The sequence below is a fragment of the Bos grunniens genome, chromosome 9, assembly GCF_055505025.1.
Source record: "Bos grunniens cultivar Pamir isolate PY7600 chromosome 9, Bosgru_T2T1.0, whole genome shotgun sequence".
Taxonomy (NCBI): Eukaryota; Metazoa; Chordata; class Mammalia; order Artiodactyla; family Bovidae; genus Bos; species Bos grunniens.
The window spans coordinates 20,765,431-20,790,620 of record NC_141173.1 but is presented as its reverse complement, the minus strand read 5'-3'; the positions used below and the strand labels follow the sequence as shown (position 1 = coordinate 20,790,620).

The 25,190-nt window shown below is 37.1% G+C and overlaps 1 protein-coding gene across 5 annotated transcripts in view; it reads right to left on the bottom strand.

Annotated features, from left to right (window-relative positions):
- Positions 1-25,190, bottom strand: part of BCKDHB (branched chain keto acid dehydrogenase E1 subunit beta) — a 331,336-nt gene that overhangs the window by 254,872 nt on the left and 51,274 nt on the right. For all 5 annotated transcript variants that reach the window (XM_086316301.1, XM_086316300.1, XM_086316302.1 and 2 more), the window contains exons 4-6: positions 22,042-22,175; positions 21,664-21,819; positions 18,613-18,721 (exon numbers count right to left, since the gene is read on the bottom strand). In XM_086316301.1, coding sequence (XP_086172427.1) covers positions 18,613-18,721; positions 21,664-21,819; positions 22,042-22,175 — 399 coding nt within the window. The remainder of the gene's footprint in view (positions 1-18,612; positions 18,722-21,663; positions 21,820-22,041; positions 22,176-25,190) is intronic.

Genomic DNA, 25,190 nt, shown 5'->3' with positions numbered 1-25,190 from the left:
CCAAGAAGGCCATCCATCATCTTACAGGATGCACTGAGAGGGTACAGCATCACTCATACGGATTCCTGACCAAAAACAGGCATAATCTGAATTTAATCATGAAGAAAGACATTCTACAAGAAAGCAAACTAAACGTAGAGATCACGACAGACCAAAAAAAAAAAAAATCTGTCCCCATAAAAAGGAGACTACGGAAAAGTAACAGTAAGTGGAGATTCTAGATCAGTTCCTGATCCATAAAAGAATGTAAGTGGGGACTTCTCTGGAAGTCCAGTGGTTAACACTCGGTGCTGCCACTGCAGAGGGCACAGGTTCAATCCCTGGTCGGAGAACTAAGATCCTGCACAGTGCACAGCACAGCCAATGGTAAATAAATAAAAAACACAGTGGAACTGTTAATGAAATTTGAATTATGTGTGTAGTAGAGTTAACAGTGTTATATCATTGCTAATTTCCTGGTTTTGATCATTACTGCTGTGGTCACACACGAGGTTAATAACCAGGGAAGCTGAGAGAGGGATATATAGGAATTCTTTGCACAATTTCTGAAACCTTTCTATTTGAAGTTTTAATTGAAACATTTAATTAAATATTTATGAAATTCACATTTGAAAATTCAAATGAAATGAATTTTTAATTACTAAAACTGAAACATTTAATTAAATTTTTAATGTTAAGTTTTTTAAAAGGAGCTGATCCACCTTAGCAAGCCTCACACACATTTGAGGAAATTAACGTATGATGTGATGGGCAGGTACATCAAATTAGAAATGTCCTTGAAAACCAACTATGGGAAACTGAGTGTATGAGAGCCATGACAGAGGACTGTAGACTGACCTTGTGAAATAAGCTCTCTGTTTGGAAATTCTAGTACAAGTAGAGAAAATGAGGGTATCGATAAACCTATCCCACTATAAAAGAAGTCAGGTCACATTTGGTGTTGTGTTTGTGAACTCCTAATCTATCTGGATGAATTGAAGTGAGTTCTGACTATCTAAAGACAAGAAGGTGGAAAGACATAAATTTAGTATCTGTGTGTGCACGCCCATCAACTTTTAGCTAGAGACTCTTAACTGCTAAATAAAGACCAATAACCCATCAAACTGTCTAAATATAAATACAACATCAAGCTAGAATCAGCAAATATCTTATATATAGTCAGGAAACTTCTCACACTAATTTTTACAGATATGATTTTAAGATTTCAACTGTTTTACAAGTGTTACTGTTTCAGGAGGTCATGTCACTTACCACTGAAATTTGCTTTTTAATTTACCCATTATTTTTAACTGAATAGCTGGACTAACTTGAAACAAAAAGTCCTGGGCCTATTGAAACTCAAATGCATCCTAATTCGTTTTCTTTGATAATTACTTATCTTGAAAACCCCACATTTCTAGTACTTTGGGGCAATGTACATTTCTAGTACTTTGGGGCAATGAGACAAATAAGATTTCCTCTCAAAATAATTTGCAAAAAATATATCACAAAAACAAAGATGTGATAAAAACAACCATCATATTCCTTAACACAATTTCAAAGTTAGCCTCATTACATTTTCCTGTCTCATGTAATTTAACAGAAAAGCTTTTATGAGATGGATATTATTCCACAATGTGGAAGCTAGCTGATATTTATCGATTGGTTGACTGAAGTATAGTCGATTTATAATATCATGCTAGTTTCAGCTATATAGCACTATGATTCAGTTTTATATATTATATAGTATATATATATATATATATTTCTTCCCTTATATGTTATTACAAAATACTGAGTATAGTTCCCTATGCTATACAGAAGGTCCTTGTTGGTTACCTATTTTCTCAAATTTATACACTAAGTAGGCTTTTTATCCCATAAAGCAATCCTTTAAAATTTCTACATACATATCAACTCAGTACCTGCCTCTCTGCATAGCTCTATGTCACTCCTCTGTTAGAATTCTGTATTTTTCTTTTATATAAATTCCTTCATATCAAATCATGGATTAAAACTACCAAATTACTAAGAACGCTGGGCATACTTATACAGCCAGAAACTATGATGTGTGGTTCAGTGATTTAAGGAAGACAAATGTCATTGATTTAATAATCACTTCACACCCAAGACATACTCAGTGTTTGAGATAAAGACAAATTAGGTAGAATCCATAAATTCAAGGACAACACTGGAAGATGCTGAAAGAGTAAAGACAAAATTAATGAATGCTCTAAATTGAGAAAAAGTTCCCAATGGTAATTTTTACAAACCTGACAGCTTTATTTCTATCTGTGAAAAGTAAATATGTATGCTGCTGCTGCTGCTAAGTCGCTTCAGTCGTGTCCGACTCTGTGCGACCCCATAGACGGCAGCCCACCAGGCTCCCCTATCCCTGGGATTCTCCAGGCAATAACACTGGAGTGGGTTGCCATTTCCTTCTCCAATGCATGAAAGTGGAAAGTGAAAGTGAAGTCGCTCAGTCGTGTCCGACTCTTCGTGACCCCACGGGCTGCAGCCCACCAGGCTCCTCCGTCCATGGGATTTTCCAGGCAAAGTACTGGAGTGGGGTGCCATTGCCTTCTCCTAAATAGGTATGAGAATTCCTAAATAACCTAATGGACTTAAGAGTTCAGTGCTTTCTACTGCTCTAACCTACTGGCATGGGCAGACCTCAATTCACACAGTTTCAACTTCTGTACAACACACACTTGTATACACTGAGAATGAAAAATGCAAAAGCTTTTTTTGTGTGTCTTTTACTCCAGATTTGAATTTCTGTAGATCAGCTATGAACACATCAGTTCAAAAAATCCCTATATGTTAGTTAACAGTTCTGTTTTGATAATAATATTATTAATAATATTGTGACAATCTATAGCAATGTTTCTGTCCTATTAGTTATTATATTTGCCCTCAGTATTCTGTAAGCAAAATAAAAAAAACCAGAAAAACAAACACACTGATGCCACCCAAGCAAGTACTACTGTAAAACAGAGGTCAACAAAGAAATCATTTGATACACTGCACGCAAATTTTTCACCTCACTCAGATGCTTGGTGCATTTATTCACTTGAACAATGTGGAAAGGAAAAAAAAATCGCAAGATATATATAATGTTGGTGACTATGTCATTGAAAACTATATCTACAAAGTGAAGTTCAAATAGGAATTTTTATATTTCCTCTCTTGATAAGGTGGGAGGTAGGGTCCTCTAAGTTAAAAATAAGAAATGGAATATCAATTAGGTTCAAAGTTAAGAAAGAATTAAACATTTAAGAAGAACAAAGTATTATGTATAAAACAAGCTACAAGAATATAATGTAAAATGGAGGTAATATAGCCCATATTTTATAACTTTAAGTGGAGTATAAACTTTCAGTTCAGTTCAGTTCAGTCGCTCAGTCATGTCCGACTCTTTGCGACCCCATGAATTCCAGCACGCCAGGCCTCCCTATCCATCACCAACTCCCAGAGTTCATTCAGACTCATGTCCATCAAGTCAGTGATGCCATCCAGCCATCTCATCCTCTGTCATCCCCTCCTCCTCCTGCCCCCAATCCCTCCCAGCATCAGAGTCTTTTCCAATGAGTCAACTCTTCGCATGAGGTGGCCAAAGTACTGGAGTTTCAGCTTCAGCATCATTCCCTCCAAAGAAATCCCAGGGCTGATCTCCTTCAGAATGGAGTGGTTGGATCTCCTTGCAGTCCAAGGGACTCTCAAGAGTCTTCTCCAATACCACAGTTCAAAAGCATCAATTCTTCAGGGCTCAGCTTTCTTCACAATCCAACTCTCACATCCATACATGACCACTGGAAAAACCATAACCTTGACTAGATGGACCTTTGTTGGCAAAATAATGTCTCTGCTTTTGAATATGCTATCTAGGTTGGTCATAACTTTCCTTCCAAGGAGTAAGCGTCTTTTAATTTCATGGCTACAGTCACCATCTGCAGTGATTTTGGAGCCTGGAAAAATAAAGTCTGACACTGTTTCCACTGTTTCCCCATCTATTTCCCTTGAAGTGATAGGACCACATGCCATGATCTTCATTTTCTGAATGAAGAGCTTTAAGCCAACTTTTTCACTCTCCACTTTCACTTTCATCAAGAGGCTTTTTAGTTCCTCTTCACTTTCTGCCAAGGGTGGTGTCATCTACATATCTGAAGTTATTGATATTTCTCCCGGCAATCTTGATTCGAGCTTGTGCTTCTTCCAGCCCAGCGTTTCTCATGATGTAATCTGCATAGAAGTTAAATAAACAGGGTGACAATATACAGCCTTGACGTATTCCTTTTCCTATTTGGAACCAGTCTGTTGTTCCATGTCCACTTCTAACTGTTGCTTCCTGACCTGCATATAGGTTTCTCAAGAGGCAAGTCAGGTGCTCTGGTATTCCCATCTCTTTCAGAATTTTCCACAGTTTATTGGGATCCACACAGTCAAAGGCTTTGGTATAGTCAATAAAGCAGAAATAGATGTTTTTCTGGAACTCTCTTGCTTTTTGCATGATCCAGCAGATGTTGGCAATTTGATCTCTGGTTCTTCTGCCTTTTCTAAAACCAGCTTGAACATCTGGAAGCTCACGGTTCACGTATTGCTGAAGCCTGGCTTGGAGAATTTTGAGCATTACTTTACTAGTGTGTGAGATGAGTGCAATTGTGTGGTAGTTTGAGCATTCTTTGGCATTGCCTTTCTTTGGGATTGGAATGAAAACTGACCTTTTCCAGTCCTGCGGCCACTGCTGAGTTTTCCAAATTTGCTGGCATATTGAGTGCAGCACTTTCACAGCATTATCTTTCAGGATTTGAAAGAGCTCAGCTGGAATTCCATCACCTCCACTAGCTTTGTTCGTAGTGATGCTTTCTAAGGCCCACTTGACTTCACATTCCAGGATGTCTGGCTCTAGGTCAGTGATCACACCATCGTGATTATCTTGGTCATGAAGATATTTTTTGTACAGTTTTCTGTGTATTCTTGCCACCTTTTCTTAATATCTTCTGCTTCTGTTAGGTCCATACCATTTCTGTCCTTTATCGAGCCCATCTTTTCATGAAATGTTCCCTTGGTATCTCTCATTTTCTTGAAGAGATCTCTAGTCTTTCCCATTCTGTTGTTTTCCTCTATTTCTTTGCATTGATCGCTGAGGAAGGCTTTCTTATCTCTTCTTGCTATTCTTTGGAACTCTGCATTCAGATGCTTATACCTTTCCTTTTCTCCTTTGCTTTTCACTTCTCTTCTTTTCACGGCTATTTGTAAGGCCTCCTCAGACAGCCATTTTGCTTTTTTGCATTTCTTTTCCATGGGGATGGTCTTGATCCCTGTCTCCTGTATAATGTCACGAACCTCTGTCCATAGTTCATCAGGCACTCTATCTATCAGACCTAGGCCCTTAAATCTATTTCTCACTTCCACTGTATAATCATAAGGGATTTGATTTAGGTCATACCTGAATGGTCTAGTGGTTTTCCCTACTTTCTTCAATTTCAGTCTGAATTTGGCAATAAGGAGTTCATGATCTGAGCCACAGTAAGCTCCTGGTCTTGTTTTTGTTGACTGTATAGAGCTTCTCCATCTTTGGCTGCAAAGAATATAATCAATCTGATTTCAGTGTTGACCATCTGGTGATGTCCATGTGTAGAGTATGTCCATGTGTATAAACTTTAGAGACTGTGAATCAGTATATTGCATACCTGTAACTTATATAATATCATATATCAAATACACTTCAATTAAATTTTTTCAAAGGATGAGACAGTTCTAATAAAGAAAAAAGAACTGTCTCATCAATTATTGGAGGAAAAAAGAGGTAAAATTATTAGCTATAAAGAATAAGACCTTCTACCTAGAACATCTAAGATAATTAATATTACTAACATTATTATTATCTGAAATATTATTAGAGAATCAAGTAAGGTCTCCAAATGCAATATTAACATACAAAATCAATAGCTTTTCCATATACTAATAATAACCAATTAGAAATACATAGTGGAAAAAAATAACAGCAACAACAACAAAATGAAACACCTAGTAATAACCCTAAAAATAAAGTGTGCCAAACATAATGGAAATACCTACAGAATTAATTCATGAACATAAAAAGTTTTAATAAATGGAAACAACCACATTCTTGGAGAAGAATCATTACAGGCAAGCTGCAAAGAACAGAAGAAAAAAGTTCCAATTTTTTTGCCAACTTTAAAAAAAAAACCCTTAAAAACTATATATTTTCCTAATAATACATTTTTTGAAACAAATATGTATTTCCAAATAATAGGATAGATGCTGCTCTCAATGACAACCAGCCCATGGGTATAGCCCATACAGATATAATGGTGACATTACCCAGAAGGTAACATTAAACTATTGAGATCTACTTGTTACAAGATGAACTTCTAATAAACAGACTAAAAAGACACTTTTTATAACAGAACACAGAAAGAGAAAGTTTAAAAATACAAGAACAGGCTAAATTCTGATACACAGGAAAACAAAAATGCAAGCATTTTATTCTTAATATTTCCATGTTAAATGTCTTACAAACATTTCCAGCTTTCAATTTTTAGTTCAGGTTATAAACAGTTATATATTGAGTCTTATCTCCCCACAGTATCTGTGTCAGTAATAACTGATCCTTCCAATTTTTCATTAGTTGCCATTTGGAGATTTGCAGTGTCTGCCTTCATCAATTATTTTTTACTCAGGGCTTAATCAAAGACTGTAAGAAGCTTACAGAAAACAAGAATAAAATTAAGAAATATAGATTAAAAAGTTTATACTACAAAAAACAGGCTTATAATTTTCTCCTTCCATATGCCTAAATATATATAAGTAGGAATGTTTGGTTTAGCACTGTTTAGAATGGGCAGAATTTACAGACAATTCAAAGCTCCATAATAGGAGAAAAAATAAATTATAGGATATTCCAAGAAACTTCATAAGCTAAAAATCAGCTAAATTTTTGTGAACTGACACTAAAAATGTATCCAAAATAAACTGGGAAGAAAAGAAAATTATAGAATAATTACACATAACACATTTATTCTTATTATTTGTATATGTGTGTTCTGTATAACACATATTCGTATAAGTGTAAATGTATGGGAAAAGATTTGCAAAGTACCTAACAATGTTTATAGTATGATCTTATATACATAGTGTAAGCTCAGGCATTGAGAACGTACCCAGTTGGATTAAGCCAATGATCAAAAATAGACATCTGTTTAATGTCCTAAATTAGCCCCACAAATGAATAAATAAAGTATAAAGACTGTGCCAGAGTATTAGGAAAATTCTAGTGGGCCCCAGTCCATGAATATTTCATCTTACCAGCTCAATCACAGAATATATATATAAACAAATTCAAGGTAATTTTGTAGTTCAAGTTGCAAACCTTCTGATTCTTCTTGCTTTTCAATACTAGTTCAAGGCTTTTTCACACAAAATGGAATATGATCTATTCGCTGCATTTCCTGCTCATCTTAAGTTTACAATAAATGCTACTTCACAAGGTTAAGACTGAAGTCTATGTGAACAATTCATACAAAATAAATAAATATGAAACTAAAAACATGAAAAGTAAAAAGTCACTTGTAATCAAATAAATGAAAACAAATATACTGACAGTAATAAAATGTTATAGATAAAGTTATAGATAAAAGTCTAGCAGTATTTACAACAAAAACCAACAGCAATCAGGGGATGGATTTATGAGCTGCTTTTATGATGGCTCTTGTACTTTTCAGAAGCTTCAACAAACATACAAGAGATTAAAAAGTAGTCATAATCCTTTAACATCTATCCACACCCTTTGCTATGTGACTTTGCAGTTGTTCCCATGGAGATGAGGAAATCTCTTTGACCCCCTCCTGAACTTGGGGCTGGCCTTGTGACTTGCTTTGGCCAACACACTCTAGCAGAAGAGATGGTATGCCAGTTCCTAGCCTAGGACTCAAAAGCCTCGTATGCTTCTGCTTGCTCTCTGTGACAGCTGCTTCCAGCATGTGAACAAGTCTGAGCTAGCCTGCTGGAAAATGAGACAGGTAGACCAAGGCGCAACAACCACAGCTCCAGATACGTGAGATAGCCCAACTAACATCAGCAAATTCAACCCACACTTGACTTGCAACTGATGACAGACCTATTATAGAGCCCATTTGAACCCTGTTCAGGTGAGTTCAGCCTACATTGCTGGCCTGTACACAAGCGGTACAGAAAGTTGATTTAGGCCCCTAAGTGATTTGTTAAACATCAAAGCTTGCCAGTAGACCTTTATGAGGTACCTTTATAATGAGAAAAAACTAATCCTTTTAAGAAAACAATGTGAGGCATTGCTAACCACATAACTATAATGTTGTCTGCACTGAAATATTAAAACATGTTATTTTCAACAGGCGTATATGTTTTTTTAACTGGAAAAAGAGAAAACTAAAGTAGATCAGATGGAGTAACTGAACTTTCTTGGACTTTCAAGTTGCATTGAGCAAATTTTATCACTGCCCTCATATGTATAGATAAAGCAGCTGATATAAAAAAGATTTTTTTAAATCACATATTGAAGACTAATGATAGACCTGAGTTATCCTTGGGAGTCACATCAACTACAAGCAGCACTAAGAACTTTCATTGTGTTGGTATCTTCAAATCTATTCATTTCATCTTTAAATCAACTTGATGAGATAGGTACTCTCCTTATCCTCATTGTATAGCTGAGACAGCTAAAACAGAGAGGTTAAACAGCTTGCCAAATGTCACCTAACTGGTAAGCGGTGGAGTCAGTACTTCAAACTCAGGCAGGCTGGCTCAAAAATCTACCATCTTAACCACATTAATCGATGGTCCAAAAAAAGAGAGTTGCCTATGGGAAAAAGAAGAACCAGACTGACCACCTAAAGTGTCTGAACATAATTAAAAAACAAGATTACGTTGAGGATAGTAGGAATTATATTAGTCATAGAAACATGAGAAATCAAGCAAATGAAAAGAGAAGAGAAAAAAACATTTCAGAGAAAACAAAGTGTTGTATACCAAAGAGGAAATAAAACCATACAGTTTTTTGGCTCAGTTGTGAATCATACCAATATAGTCATAGCAATGAAAACACTAAATAATGACCTGACCAAAAATTATACACTATAATTATACACTAAAAAATTCAGTTCAGTTCAGTTTAGTCGCTCAGTCGTGTCCAATTCTTGGCAACCCCATGAACTGCAGCACGCCAGGCCTCCCTATCCATCACCAACTCCCGGAGTTCACTCAGACTCACGTCCATCGAGTAGGTGATGCCATCCAGCCATCTCATCCTCTGTCGTCCCCTTCTCCTCCTGCCCCCAATCCCTCCCAGCATCAGTTGACTCTTTTCCAATGAGTCAACTCTTCGCATGAGGTGGCCAAAGTATTGGAGTTTCAGCTTCAGCATCATTCCTTCCAAAGAACACCCAGGACTGATCTCCTTTAGAATGGACTGCTTGGATCTCCTTGCAGTCCAAGGGACTCTCAAGAGTCTTTTCCAACACCACAGTTCAAAAGCATCAATTCTTCAGGGCTCAGCTTTCTTCACAATCCAACTCTCACATCCATACATGACTACTGGAAAAACCATAGCCTTGACTAAACGGACCTTTGCTGACAAAGTAATGTCTCTGCTTTTGAATATGCCATCTAGGTTGGTCATAACTTTCCTTCCTTCCAAGGAGTAAGCATCTTTTAATTTCATGGCTGCAATCACCATCTGCAGTGATTTTAGAGCCCAAAAAAATAAAGTCTGACACTGTTTCCACTGTTTCCCCATCTATTTCCCTTGAAGTGATGGGACCAGATGCCATGATCTTCGTTTTCTGAATGTTGAGCTTTAAGCCAACTTTTTCACTCTCCACTTTCACTTTCATCAAGAGGCTTTTGAGTTCCTCTTCACTTTCTGCCATAAGGGTGGTATCATCTGCATATCTGAGGTTATTGATATTTCTCTTGGCAATCTTGATTCCAGCTTGTGCTTTTTCCAGCCCAGCGTTCCTCATGATGTACTCTGCAAAGAAGTTAAATGAGCAGGGTGACCATATACAGCTTTGACGTACTCCTTTTCCTATTTGGAACCAGTCTGTTGTTCCATGTCCACTTCTAACTGTTGCTTCCTGACCTGCATATAGGTTTCTCAAGAGGCAGGTCAGGTGGTCTGGTATGCCCATCTCTTTCAGAATTTTCCACAGTTTATTGGGATCCACACAGTCAAAGGCTTTGGTATAGTCAATAAAGCAGAAATAGACGATTTTCTGGAACTCTCTTGCTTTTTCCATGATCCAGCAGATGTTGGCAATTTGATCTCTGGTTCCTCTGCCTTTTCTAAAACCAGCTTGAACATCTGGAAGTTTACAGTTCACGTATTGCTGAAGCCTGGCTTGGAGAATTTTGAGCATTACTTTACTAGCTTGTGAGTTGAGTGCAGTTTTGTGATAGTTTGAGCATTCTTTGGCATTGCCTTTCTTTGGGATTGGAATGAAAACTGACCTTTTCCAGTCCTGCGGCCACTGCTGAGTTTTCCAAATTTGCTGGCATATTGAGTGCAGCACTTTCACAGCATCATCTTTCAGGATTTGGAATAGCTCAACTGCAATTCCATCACCTCCACTAGCTATGTTCGTAGTGATGCTTTCTAAGGCCCACTTGACTTCACATTCCACTGTAATTCTATAGAGATATTTTTTAAAGTTTGGATATTCTGAAGAGGAGGAATGGCATGAGCTGGGGGAAAGAAGGTGGCTAAATTCTTTGTTGTTGCTGTTGTTCAGTCACTAAGTCACATCCGACTCTTTGTGACCCCATGGTGTGCAGCACACCAGGCTCCTCTGTACTCCCCTATCTCCTGGAGTTTGCTCAAATTCACTGAGTCAGTGATGCTCTCCAACCATCTCATCCTCTGTTGCCCACTTCTTCTTTTGCCTTCAATCTTTCCCAGATGGAAAGATTAGGGTCTTTTTCAATGAGTCGGCTCTTTGCATTAGGTGGCAAAACTATTGGAGCTTCAGAAACAGGCCTTCCAATGAATATCCAGGGTTTATTTCCTTTAGGATTGACTGGTTTGATCTCCTTGAAGTCCAAAGGACTCTCAAGTCTTCTCCAGCATTGTAATTTGAAAACATCAATTCTTTGGCACTTAGCCTTCTTTATGGTCCAATTCTCACAACCATACCTGAGTGCTGGAAAAACTTTACCTTTGATTATACTGACCTTTGTTGGCAAAGTAATGTTTCTGCTTTTTAATATGCTGTCTAGGTTTGTCACAGTTTTCCTTCCAAGAAACAAGCATCTTTAAATTTCATTGCTGCGATCACCATCCATAGTGATTTTGGAGCCCAAGAAAATAAAATCTATCACTGCTTCCACTTTCTCCCCTTCTATTTGCCATGAAGTGATGGGCTAAATTCTAATAGAAAGTTAAATAATAATGCTTAAAATTTTAAAAAGCTGTATAAGCATATTATTTATTAATACAAATATGATGATATAATATATTACAAGAAACTACTAGAAATGATTGCCTGTGGGGAAAGAAACATGAATTTGCTAAAGGCTGAAGTAAGGAACTACTATTTTTGGTAACATTATTTGCTTTTTTAAATCCTATGCATCATTTTAATTTAAAAACTAACATCTAACAAATGAATTTTCTCTCATTACTGGATGGAATTTGATTCTTATCAGTGAGCCTGCTTAGTATTAAATGTTCTAGTCCACACAAAAATAATGTACTTAATGATGCCAACCAAAACAAATTTATAACAAAAAATACAAATTCTTTTTTGTGTACACTGGTATTTGGCAGAAATATTTTTGAGTCTACTACCATTCAAAAACTACTTAAAACAATTTTCTTCTCTTCAGAATGTGTGAATTCATATATAATCTGTGTATTTGCTTAAAAGAGAAGGAAAGAAAATCCTCGCTATCATTGTGATCTATTTTTGTCTGAAAGGGTAGCATGTTCAGGAAATAAGGTAGCAAAAGCTTTTAGTCTTACTTCTCCACACTAGGAAGAATCAGATGAAAGTCATACTTACTTCAGTATCACTAATGTCCTGAATTATTCAATTAAATAAAACCAAAAAGCTCAAAAGACATAGAAGAACAGCTTCTCCACAAGATGCTTACATGTGATAATGTCACTGACCCATTTTCTTTTTGAATTGAAACTATTTTGTACATTTTTTACACTGTCTAGATGGCTCTTCCTTAACCACCTCTTCTAAATGTCCCTCTGCCATTTTCTAAAAGTTTAAATGTCATAATCAGAATATGTGTTCCCAAGGACTATTTCCTTTTTCCTTCCAAATTTAGCAGGTACAAGTTTTACATCTATTGTATATTCAAAATAAGTAGAAATAAAATTCAAGAAAATTGCTGTCTAAAGAATGGTTGACCGACCTCTTTTTCATCTTGGTACTATAAAAGTTAGCGGCTGAACTGCAAGAAATCCTTTCTAAATGTTGTGGACCAGACATACAGGAGAGTCACCACAGCACAGATATTTGAATATAGAACAGTGTTTGGGGACTAGGTCCAAAAATGAGGGAGCAAGAGTTTCAGAGGAGCTGTGACAGGCACACAGTTCCACCCCCTCCCCCTGAAATGCAGGAAAACTACATTTCTCAGCTGCCTTTGCTTCTAGTTCGGAACATGAGACCAAGTCCCTAACGACAGCACAGAGCACCTGCGACTACAATGGACTGTGTCATGTAATTTTTATAACTTTCAAAGAAGCAAATTAATCCTATGCCAATGGAGAAGTTAACGCAGTCAGTATACAGTCAAACCTTGGACCATACACTATAGGAAGGATTCACAGCCTTATGAATGGCTATTGAGAGCATATATTTCCATTCAATTAAAAAGTGAATCATTTTAATTCTGTAGGAATTTTTTTTCAATAGCATATTTCTTGGCATGAAACTAGGACACCAAAGCAAATTGTTTCAGTGATGCCCTCTACTCAATAGTGTTTAAATGGGATGCAAAATAGGGTAAGCTTTTCGACCAAAAGCCACCTCTGGGGTCAGAACATCTTGGTTTAAAACCTAACTCTATCACTCATTCCTCTGTGAGCAAGTTTCTTAAACTCTCTCAACTTCAGTTTCTGGATAATACAACCTGGCAGAGCTTTTGTGGCAATTAAATAGAACCATCTGAGAATATATGCCCAGTACTCGACTTGAGGGATGGACTGTCTGGATTTGAATCCTGTTCATGTGGATTTGGGCAGTTGTTTCATCCTCAGGTTCCTCATGGATAAAGTAGTAATAGCGACAATTTCAGGCAAGGTTATTGTGAGGATTAACAACTGGCCTACATAATACTGCATTGTGTCTAGCATGTAAGTATTTTTAAAGTACATAAACAGTGAGTAAATACATACACAAGGATTATCTCAACCTTATGAAGTAATAAGTACTATTATAAACAGATGAGCATCCTGCTTTAGCGTGAGGACAAAAGTAGCATTTACATCAAGCTGTGAAAGGCCACGGCTTATTTTGCTAATCCAACTGAGGATGTTTTCATTTTAAAAGAGAATATCTTTTCTCTATCAGGTTAGATGAGTCAAGGTTACCTATTTTTATCAGCAAAGTTTACAGAAGACTGAAACACAAAGGCGGTTTGACTTACAATGAGATTAAATAGAAGGACCTGGGGGAAATTCATTAGTCAAATTAAGATTCAAGAAACAAAGAACTCAGGGGACTTCCCTGGTGGTCCAGTGGTCAAGACTCTGTGCTTTCATTGCAGGGGGTACAGGTTCAATCTCTGATCAGGGAACTAAGATTCCACATGCCATGCAGCACAGCCAATAAATAAATAAATGAAAATAATTTTTTTTAAAAAAAAGAAATAACGAGCTCAGGGAAGTTTAGGGACTAACCTAAAGAACAGGAATGGCGAGGATTTTCACTTTGGGTTCCTATTTCTCTCCACCCACAGTGAACACATGTGTTTGACCTCACAGTCTTCTACTAGAGACCATCATTTACCAAGTGACATGGCTGGCAGTCCCACATCACCCCAGGCAAATTGCCCACAGAAAATGCAGCTTCATCTCCATACAGAAGTCCCAGAAAAGTCAGAAGAGCTGGACTAGAGCCACATACCCATTCCCTGAGATGATGGAGTTCAGCTCCTTCAGAACCAAATGCAATAGACTAAGAGCAGTGCCCATAAGAAGATGTCCCACAGAAAAATAAAGGACCAATAGACACCGAAAAATTAACTACTGGGAGACAGCTGTGCACACAAGCTAAAGCCTTGGAGAACTGTTATGCTCTATAACTGAACCGTTTCTGAATAGGATTCAGTGATATATAGATAAAAATTCTCCATTAAGGGAAAACACATCTTTGAGTTAGCAAGTTGTATTTTTTTTAGATGCTTAATACTTTAGCTTCCTAAGGAACTCTTGACTTAGTATCTTTTAAATGCTTCAAGAATCATAGAGAAAACATGACTCCACATTTGGGAAAATAACTGCTGGAGGGGAAAATAAGTAATAGCTGAGGCTCCCCTGAAATATTTCCTATTGTATCAATCTAGTTCCGATGGTAGAGCCGCAAAAAGATGACAAGGAATTTCTTTGTCAGCAAAATTCTATTAATGAACGTTATTAGGAATCTTACTCAACTCTCTTCCTTAGACATATTCAGACCTCCTCATTCTCCCTTCATACTCAATGTCTTTCCTATTCTCCTTCTCTTTGCTTCTCTAGATGACCTTCTGGTAATTTTTTTTTTACCTTATCTTTTAGTTTACTAATTTTTCCTTTATCTGTTTGTAATTTCTGGTTAAATCAGAGGACATTTTTTTTCTTTCATCTTTTATTTCTCTTTTCTAGACATTCTAGACATTCAAATTTGCTTGTCTACTACTTCTATTTTCAAGTGTCTTTTTAAAATATAAAACCTACTTTTATTGCATTCTCTATATGATATTCTACTATCTAAAGCCTCAAAGGGGCTGTCACTGTCTATTCTTGTTCCCCCTCAAAAAGACTCTATCTTCTTTTAGGGACTTTATCCGTGGGACTATTTGTGAGGCCTGACCAGACCCTGACTGACACAGCAGTATACAGAGATCTGAAGTATAATCTATCAAATGGATCCAGTTTAATTTACTCAACCAACCTCAAGTCCCCTAGTGATGGGCAAATAGGTTGTTTCCAGTCCTTGTTCTTATAAATGGTGCTGTGATGTGATGCCATTTGTACCAATGTATCATTTTCTCAGACTTTTATCAGTATACTCTGAAATAAATCCCTAGAAGTAGACAAGTCAAACCATATTATTTTAGCCCATGGGCTAAAGTCCATGGGGTCACAAAGAGTCGGCCCTGACTGAGGGACTAACACACAAAACTGGGATCAAGAAAAGGTTCAGTTAGGAGTCCCTGAAGGAATTCCCTGGCGGTCCAGTGGTTAGGTCTAACCCTATCACTGCCATGGGCTCAGGTTCAATTCCTCATCAAGGAACTGAGGCCCTGCAAGTCACAGGCAGTGGCCAGAAAAACCAAACCACAATAAAAATAAGCCCCTGAAATGGCACAGAATCAATCACAGGGAAACTGCAGAAAAACTTTTGAGCCCCAATCCTCATCTGGCTCTTTCGTAATTGTTCCCAGCACCAAACCTAAAACAAATTTCTCAAGCTCATTCTCTTAGCTGGGAATCCTATAACATTAAACATTTTCCTCACCAATCCCAATTTCAAAATCTGTAACAAAGTGAATATTTTCCAAATGTTTCTTACTCAGTCTTTATTATTAAATACTGAAGGAAAAAAAAAAAAACCTGTATTAATTGATTAGCTTGAATTGCTTGGCCTGACAAATACAATACTCATAGAGTACTCAAAGTAATTAGAAATCAGACAGCTACTCTGTATGACACTGATGTTTTCCTATTCACCTAAGATTACAAATTGTTTTGTTAGTCACTTTTAATTCCATAATGGGATAGATAATAGTAGGGCTCTTAAAAACTACATAGATTGAATTTAAAGTATGCTTAAGAGCAACTGAAAATCTGACAAATGTCCAAGGGAAATGTAAAATGGCAAAACCACTCTGAAAAACTCTTCAGTAGAGTCTTAGAACATTCAACCTACATCTACTCTGTGACACACCAATTCTATTCCTAGATGTTTATTTCCCTACCACCACCTCTAAAAAAGAAAGAAACAACATGTTCACAAAAACACTTATGCAAGAATGTCCAGAGCAGCCTTGTACAAAATAGACAAAAACTAAAAACAATGATGGTCATTTGTTCGTCAATGAGGGATAAACTGTGAAATATCCATACAGTGGAAATGCTACTCAGTAATAAGGAATAAACCCCTGATACAAGTAACATTATGAATGAATCTCAGAACTATCCTGCTAAGCTAAAGAAGGCAAACACAGAAGAATATATACAGCACTGATTTGTCTAGATGAAGCCCAAAACTGTGTGCGCTAATCTGTGCTAAAAGCAATCCGAAAGTGGCCAAGTTTGGGGTAGGGAGAAGGGATTGGCAGACAGAAGGCAGGAAGGAGCTTCCTGGAGCCATGAAAATTTTTCAGTCTTATTTTACATAGTGGTTTGTAGACACATAAGACTGTCAAATCTATACAACTGAGCACTTAAAACCTTAACACATGTATTTAAATGTACACAATTCACATCACCATAAAACGAAATGTTTTTCAACTTAACTATTCAAGGAAAAGAATGATTTGCCAAAGCAATGTGTCAGGAGCCGCGTTAGGCATTACTGACAAAATGGAGGAACGGCCCTAACCCCCTCCCTTTGTTCCGCAGGCATGGACCCAAAATGAAGGAATTAGGCTTTATGATTCTGACTTGTTTTTTCCTTTCCTCGGCTGAGCTGACTGAAAAGAATATTAAGGTGCTTATTGTTTTTGAGAGGAGCATGAGAAGGCACAAAGCCTTCTGCAGCTGTGCTCAGAGAATAATTCATAAAGTTAATCACTGACATTTGTTCAAGGACTTTTACAAAAGAGTGTTCCAGGGTGAGCATGCAGGCCACAGCTTGAGGCCATGGGAGGGATTGCTATCTGAAGCCTATTTGTGAGGAAAGTGTTTATGGCAAAAGAGTTTGCCGAATTTAGGTCTTAGGAATAATTAAAATAGTTAGAAGCTAAAGATTTAAGGAATGTTGTAATGTTAGCATATTCTACTAAAGCTTATAGAAATTAGGGACTTTAGAGATATTACTAGCTAGAAGCTCTTTCTAAGAAATAGTGAGCTTAGGATACTAGGGGCAAACAGGACTTAGAAAGATAAGAAATAAACTGAGGAATGTGGTATGCGGCCCAGACATTAGCATGAGTTACAGTGTATTCACAAGGACACATGAGAAAAAGTAGATAAGAGAATCACTGGGGAAGGAACTCATTTTGAGGGGCAACAGTGATTTATGGAGACAACAAATCTGGGTCAGTGGGAACTGAAAATATCAAACCTCTGACCTAATGCTTTTGTAAAAGTATAAAAGAGAATCATAAGCTTGAAATAAACAGGCAGTCCACGAAAACTGAGAGGCTGCCTCAGTTTCTCACTGACACCGCTCACCCCTTCAGGTTGAATCCCTGGCTGCTGGAGCTGGACTCCTGCAGCAATGTTTCTCAAATTCAAAATAAAAATACACTTTAGGCAGAATAAACAGTTTGATGATTAAATGTCCTTTAGGGCTGAAAAAGTAGCTATCACTGATGAGTGTTTACAGAATGATGATTCTGAGCTAGAAGGAGGGTGATCAAACACTTCATCTGCCTCAGATGCTCATCCCAGTGTAGACCTTACGTCACAGCTTAATAGTGGCCCCTTCACTCTCTTTCGAACTGTGGTGCTAGAGAAGACTCTTTAGAAGTCCCTTGGACAGCAAGGATACCAAACCAGTCAATCCTAATGGAAATCAACTCTGAATATTCATTTTGAAGGACTGAGGCTGAAACTGAAGCTCCAGTACTTTGGCCACCTTATGTGAAGAGCTGACTCATTGGAAAAGACCCTGATGCTGAGAAAGACTGAAGGCAGGAGAAGAAGGGGACAGCAGAGGATGAGATGGCTGGATGGCATCACCGACTCAATGAACATGAGTTTGAGCAAGCTCCGGGAGATGGTAAAGGACAGGGAGGCCTGGTATGCTGCAGTCCATGGGGTCACAAAGAGTCAGACACAACTGAGTGACTGAACAACAATTTCACTCTCAAAGGAATCCTAATTTAGATGAAGACCTATAAACACACTTTGGCTAAAAGGGCATTTATTATTTAGTACAATGAGTTCATTCACCTTTTTATTCAACTCACATCCACTTAACATCTACTGTGTAGCCAAACATAATCCCTGCATTCTTGCTACCACTTCATATTGCTTGTTTCCAAAATTAAGATTTAAATAGCTACAGGGTTTCCCCTAAAGTTAACTTAAAATATATAGATGAGGACAAACTATAGATGAGAAGAAATCAGAATCTTTTTCTAAAATGGAAATACAAATCAAGATTATTAAAGAAAAATTCTAATTTTGAACTATGCCAAAAAAATGCATAAAGACATTTATAAATATAAAACAAAGGAAACTTTTACCTGCTGCCCTGTAAAGTATTTTAGGTTCAAAAAATATACAAGGATTTTTATCCTCTATGCATGATAAAAGAAGTCCCTTGGCCTGGAAAGGGCTTCTGGGTACAACCACCTGCAAGAACAGATTATTTTTAAAGACAATTTTAGTGAAAATATCTCCAAGTAAACTAATTTATAAGGGTCAAAATTTAAATAACCAATTGTTACTAATATAGAAATCTTGTATTTTTAGACTAATTACTATTAATCATAAAATTTACATATTGTCCAAAACAATCCCATTTGTTCCACAAATATTTATCACATGCCTACCATATTCTGGTAATTAAGATATTGTTATTTTTTCAAGGAGCTAAACTTGCACATACATTAAAAAATAAAAGGAAACCACAAAGAGCACTCACCAAAACAAATGAGTAAAGTTGTCAATATCTTCCTGTATTGACCTCTAAAGTCTTTTCTGCTAATATTCTACTGCTGTTTTCAAAGGTATGCAAGTTTCTTCTCTAAATTTAACATGCTAAATAAAATCTCTTTTCTCATGATAAATCTGACCTTCACTTCTTAAGTGGAAAAATAATCCACTGAACTTTATGATCGAGGTAATATAACATGTAGTTACTGCAAAAGTTTCTGGTGGATTAGACAGTAAAGAATCTGCCTGCAATGCAGGAGACCCAGGTTCAATCCCTGGGTCAAGAAGATCTCCTGGAGAAGGGAATGGCAATCCACTCCAGTGTTCCTGCCTGGAAAATTCCATAGACAAAGGAGCCAGGTGGGGTACAGTTCATGGGGTCAGAAGAGTCAGACATGACTGAGGGACTAACACTTTCACTTCTTTTTTTCTATTTTTTCACTTCACTGCAAAACCAAAAAGAAAGTGTGGATCCGGCACACTTCCAGGTGGAGAAAGGGCTCAGGACCTTCTTGAGAATGAGGTTGATAATGAGGAAAGTGATAGTAAAGGCAGCAGGTAGCAAGTGTGTTAACTGGGCTAAACTCACTATGTGGATTAATTCACCTACTGTTCATAGCAATTCCATGAAGTAGCAATTATTATTTTCCCCAACTTAGAAATTAAAAGAATGAGGTGTAAGCAGGAACCAAGTAACTTGCCCAAGGTTATGTCACTTGCTACATCAGAGATTTTCACCAGTTCTGACTCATCAGGTTCTTAACTTCTACATCACTTTGGCTCAAATCACAAACTGTTGTCCAGTTTAATCATTTTTAAACAACTGCATACACCTAAGTGTTACATAGCAAGAGTTATCATCAAAATGTACCTGAATTTATCACAAAGACTCAAATAAGATTGCTTGAAGCAAACTGAACTTTCAAAATCATTTTTATATGGTTTTAGTGAAGGATTTTTATTTAAAAAATAGCACAAATCTCACTATTTTCTGAAAATAGACTGCTAAATAAATAGCTCATTGTAACACACCATGTTTTTTCTTCATGTTTATTTTTAGCCTTTTGTACTATATGTATATTCTCATTTAGGATAAAATAAAAGAGAAAATGTGGAGGGGAGCGAGGTCTTAAAAATACAGACATTAAACATGAATTGATCTTTAGCTCAAGCACAAAAATAACTGTTGACTGAAATGTTTCTGTCCCACACTACTACTTGCAGCTTATATTGAAAAATTATGCAAACCGTTACTTAACTACAAAATTTTACAACTTTGATTTCGTTGAAAAAGTAATAAAACATACACACACATCCACAAATGACTCCTGTTATCGAAAAACAGGCATAAAGCCCTGGGTAGACATATCTATGAGTTTCTATAATGACTCACTGGAAAGCTTTTCAGAAAATAAAAAAGAAAATATTATTAAAAGGACATAAAATAATTAAAAATATTTTTTTTTAATCAAAAGACCTAAAATTATTGTGGAAGGCTATAAAAGAAAGAGAGGCTGCAAAATTAATTGCTTGAGTAAGTATTACCTTACCTTGGACTAGAAAACACACCAAGGTAACAAAGTCTTCTGTCGCTATTTAAAAAGTAAGGAACAGACTAAAAGCAAAAGCTTTACTCCTCTGACTGTGAGGTAAATATGATCTAAGCAGTAGATTTATTTAAATTATGCCAGAATCAACTGTTGAGTGAGAAAGCTCCATTAGAAAGAAACAGAGCTTTACACACTGCTATATTTTTAATGGATAACCAGCAAGAACTTATTGTATAGCACATGGAACTCTGTTCAATGTTATATGGCAGCATGGATGGGAGGGGAGTTTGGGGTAGAATTGATACATGTATATGTAGAGCTGAGTCCCTCTGCCGTTCACCTGAAGCTATCAAAATATTGTTAACTGGCTGTACCCCAATACAAAACAAAAAGTTTTTCTTAAGAAAATAGATAACCGTTAAGAACCTGCTGTATAGCACAGGGAACTCTACTCAAGTCTCTGTAATGCTCTATATATGGGAAAAGAATCTAAAAAAAAGAGTTGATATATGTAACTATACGTGTAACTAATTCATTTAGCTGTACACCTGAAATTAATAACATTGTAAATCACCTATACTCCAATAAAAATATTTTAAAAACACAAAAGAAAGAAAGAAACAGAGCTTTCTGCTCAAATGGAATTTGCAAGTACGGCCTTTCTATTGAACAAATTCGTGAAACGTGTCAAAGATAGATAGGAATGTATATCTTACTTTGTCATTTTCATTTTTCATGTCTTGGTAAAATATGCTATTTTGATAAATAAATATGATTTTTATTGCAAAAAAATAGAAAGAGAGCTTTGAAAGAGATGGAAGATAAACTATGTTCTTGGCCTTATTATTTGAAGTGTATGAAATTAACATCAGGGTCAAGCCAGTGTGACTTCAAGAACAGTCTATAAACCTGGGCTGGGTGCTTAATCTAAAAGAAATAAAAGCTCTCTTTCTTAAAAACAATTAAATTCACATAAATTCCAAAAATTCTAATTGCTTTTCTCTAGATAAGCATATTAGTTAATACTGATAAAACGAACCAAAATGGAAACATCAAATGGAGAGCAAGCAAATTATGTTGTGAGAATACCTTGATTCCTGGGCAGTGGGCAAAGAAAGCTTCAGGACTCTGGGAATGATAGAGAGCCCCGTGGCCGACACAGCCCCAAGGGGACCGGATGGTGAGGCTTCCACAATTAAAAAGGTCCCCAGACCGGTAGCGATACTTGGCAGCTTCATTAACAATCTGAAGAGAAAAGAGAGAATGGACATCTCATGATGAGTCTTTTTATTCCCATCCATTTTCTTAAGCCATTTTATCTAATCTTTAAATATATGCCCATAACAAAATAGCTCAAAGGTAACAAAAAGTTCCTAAGATAGGGGGTGGGAGACTGGAGTTAAAAGTTCCAAACTTCATGGACTTGCCTTAGAGATGCTCCATTATGGCAAAATGCAATTTTCTCACCTGATCAAAAGCAGGGAAAATATAATCTGCAAACTGAATTTCTGCTATGGCAGTAGCACCGGTGACTGCGATTCCAATTCCAAATCCAACGATTCCTTGTTCACACAGTGGGGTATTAAAAACTCTATCTTTACCTACAAAAGATAAGAAAGTTACCGTCATATGACAAATGAGAGTAATGTGATGCATGATACAATGGAAAATTCAGAGTTAATAACCGTGAGGTAGAGGAAACAAGCAGCATGTGAATGAAACAGTAAAGAAATAGTACAATGGTTGGTTTCAATGTAAATATAGTAATTATATTAACTAAGTAACCTAAATGTCCTAAATTAAGAGAAAGATTATCACACTAGAATAAAAGAAAGTAAAACCCAGCTACTTAAAAAAATAAAGTAAATGTAAGGAAAAGGAAAAAAAATACACACACAAAATGAAAAACCTAAACCAAAAGAAGTTGATGTCACTATATTAAAAGCAAACAAAGTAGACTTTAAGGGAAAAGGTACTACCAGACATAAAGAGGGAAAATTCATACTGTTAAAGGAGTCAATTCATAAGGATGACATAATTCTAAATTTATACTCGTATAAGTGATGTGCATGCTCAGTCTCTGAGTCATGTCTGACTCTTTTCAACCCCATGGACTGTAGCCCGCCAGGCTCTTCTGTCCATGCGATCTTCCCGGCAAGAATACTAGAGTGGGATGCTACTTCCTCCTCCAGGAGATCTTCCCAATCAAGGGATCAAACCCTCATCTCCTGCTTGGCAGGCAGATTCTTTACTACTGAGCCACCTGGGAAGTCCCATATAACAATACAAACTGCAAATAAATAGAAAAAATTAACAGAATTAAAAGGATGATTAGATAAAATTCCCAATACAGTGGGAGATTTTCATGTACAAGTCTTGCTGACAGAAAAAGCACATCAAAATAAAAAAGTAAAAACTATTGAGTATTTGAACATGGTTAACAAACATAACTGACACAGAGCACCCAAGAGCTAAGAATACAAATTCTTTTCAAGTAAACACAGAATACGGACACCAATTGACTACAGACCGAGCTATATATTCAATCAACAACATCTAAAAGATTAAAATCATACAGGGTATAATCTCAGACCATGGTGAAATTAAGCTAGAAGCCAACAGCAAATTTTTTTAAAGATATATGCATCTGCACCCTCATGTTCACTGCTATAATATTTACAATAGCCAAGATATGGAAGTAACTTGAGGGTCCATTGATTGATGAATGGATAAAGAAGATGTGACACATATAGATAAATAGATAGACAGATATACACAGACACAAACACACATACATACACAATGGAATATTACTCAGCCATAACAAAGAATGAAATCTTGCCATTTGGATGGACTTACAGAGTATTTTGCTAAGTAAACTATGTCAGACAGAGAACAAAAAACACTGTGTGGTTTTATTCATATGTATAATCTGGAGGGGAAAAAAAGAAGCAAAAACAAAAACCCAGGCTCATAAGCACAGAGAATAGGTTGGTGGTCGCCAGAAGTAGGAGTGAGGGTTAATAAGAATGAGTGAAGGTGGTCAAAAGTTACAAACTTCCAGTTACAAAATAAAGAGTCATGTAATGTACAGCCTTTTCATACTGCTCATGGGCAGTATGAAAGGCAAGAATGCTGAAGTGGTTTGCCATTCCCTTCTCCAGTGGACCATGTTTTGTCAGAACTCACTGCCATGACCTGTCCATCTTGGGTGGTCCTACAAAGCATGGCTCATAGTTTCATTGAGTTAGATAAGACTGATCCATGTGATCACTTTGGTTAGTTTTTTGTGATTGATGCCTTTGAACTGTGGTGTTGGAGAAGACTCTTGAGAGTCCCTTGGACAGCAAGGAGATCAAACCAGTCAATCCTAAAGGAAAACAATCCTAAATATTCATTAAAAGGACTGATGATGAAGCTGAAGTTCCAATACTTTGGGCCACCTGATGCAAAGAGCCGACTCATTAGAAAAGATCCTGATGCTGGGAAAGATCGAAGGCAAGAGGAGAAGGGGATGACGGAGGACAGTGTCTCAAAAAGACTTTTAAACCTAAAAAAAAGCATTAAACACATGGCTAAATATCCCACGTCCCAGAGAAGAAATTATAATGGAAACCAAAAAGTATTTTGAACTGAATGATAATGAAAAAACTATGCATTAGTACTTATTGAAGAAGGAAATGGCAACCCACTACTCTTGCCTGGAAAATCCCATGGATGGAGGGGCGTGGTAGGCTACAACCCATGGGGTTGCAAAGAGTCGGACACGACTGAGCAACTTCACATTCACTTTCACTTAGTACTTACTGAAATTCCAACCTCGGTCATGGCAGAGGTTTCTTCACATGAACACTCTCACATCAAATGATTCAAATATGGAGAGAATATAACCAACGACTACTTAAAGGCATGGGAGAACCAAAAAGCAGGCCTGAATAGAAGGAGACTTGACCCTGAAAGGAAAGGAAGCACGGCCGGGACGGACTCCCCTGGGAGACCTGCCCAGGCTAAATGACTTGAGACAGCTAAGATGAAGACACACAGACTCAGTACTTTTTTTTTTTTTTAATATTTATTTCTTTGGCTGTGCCAGGTCTTAGTTGCGGCACGCAAGATCTTTGATCTTCATTTCAGCATGCAGGCTCTTAGTTGCAGTATGTGGGATCTAGTTCCATGACCGGGGATTGAGCCCTGGCCCCCTACATTAGGAGCTCTGATTTCTATTAATCTGCAGGATACATTATCTGCATCATACAACTCAATTTTCACCTGAAATTTCACCACCTCTTGGCCAGTATCAGGATTTCATGAAAAATTCTCATTTCAGAGAGCTGAATAAGCAATGGCCTAGCCAACAATCTAGCCAGGGGACCAAAAGTCTGGTGACTGATCAGGATTCATGTTTCATGTCCATAACCCAAGGATACCCATTCTTCTCGGTGCACAGAACTCACTTGCAGTTCAATCATTCCTTTGACAGTGAACCACACAGAGGGGAAGTGTTGGGAAAACACCCAGTAGACACATCCTACAGTTTGTACTCTCAAGGCAGCTGCAGAAACTTACAGCCTGATTCATACTCATTGGGACCTGGGACCATCTACTAAAATCGTGAT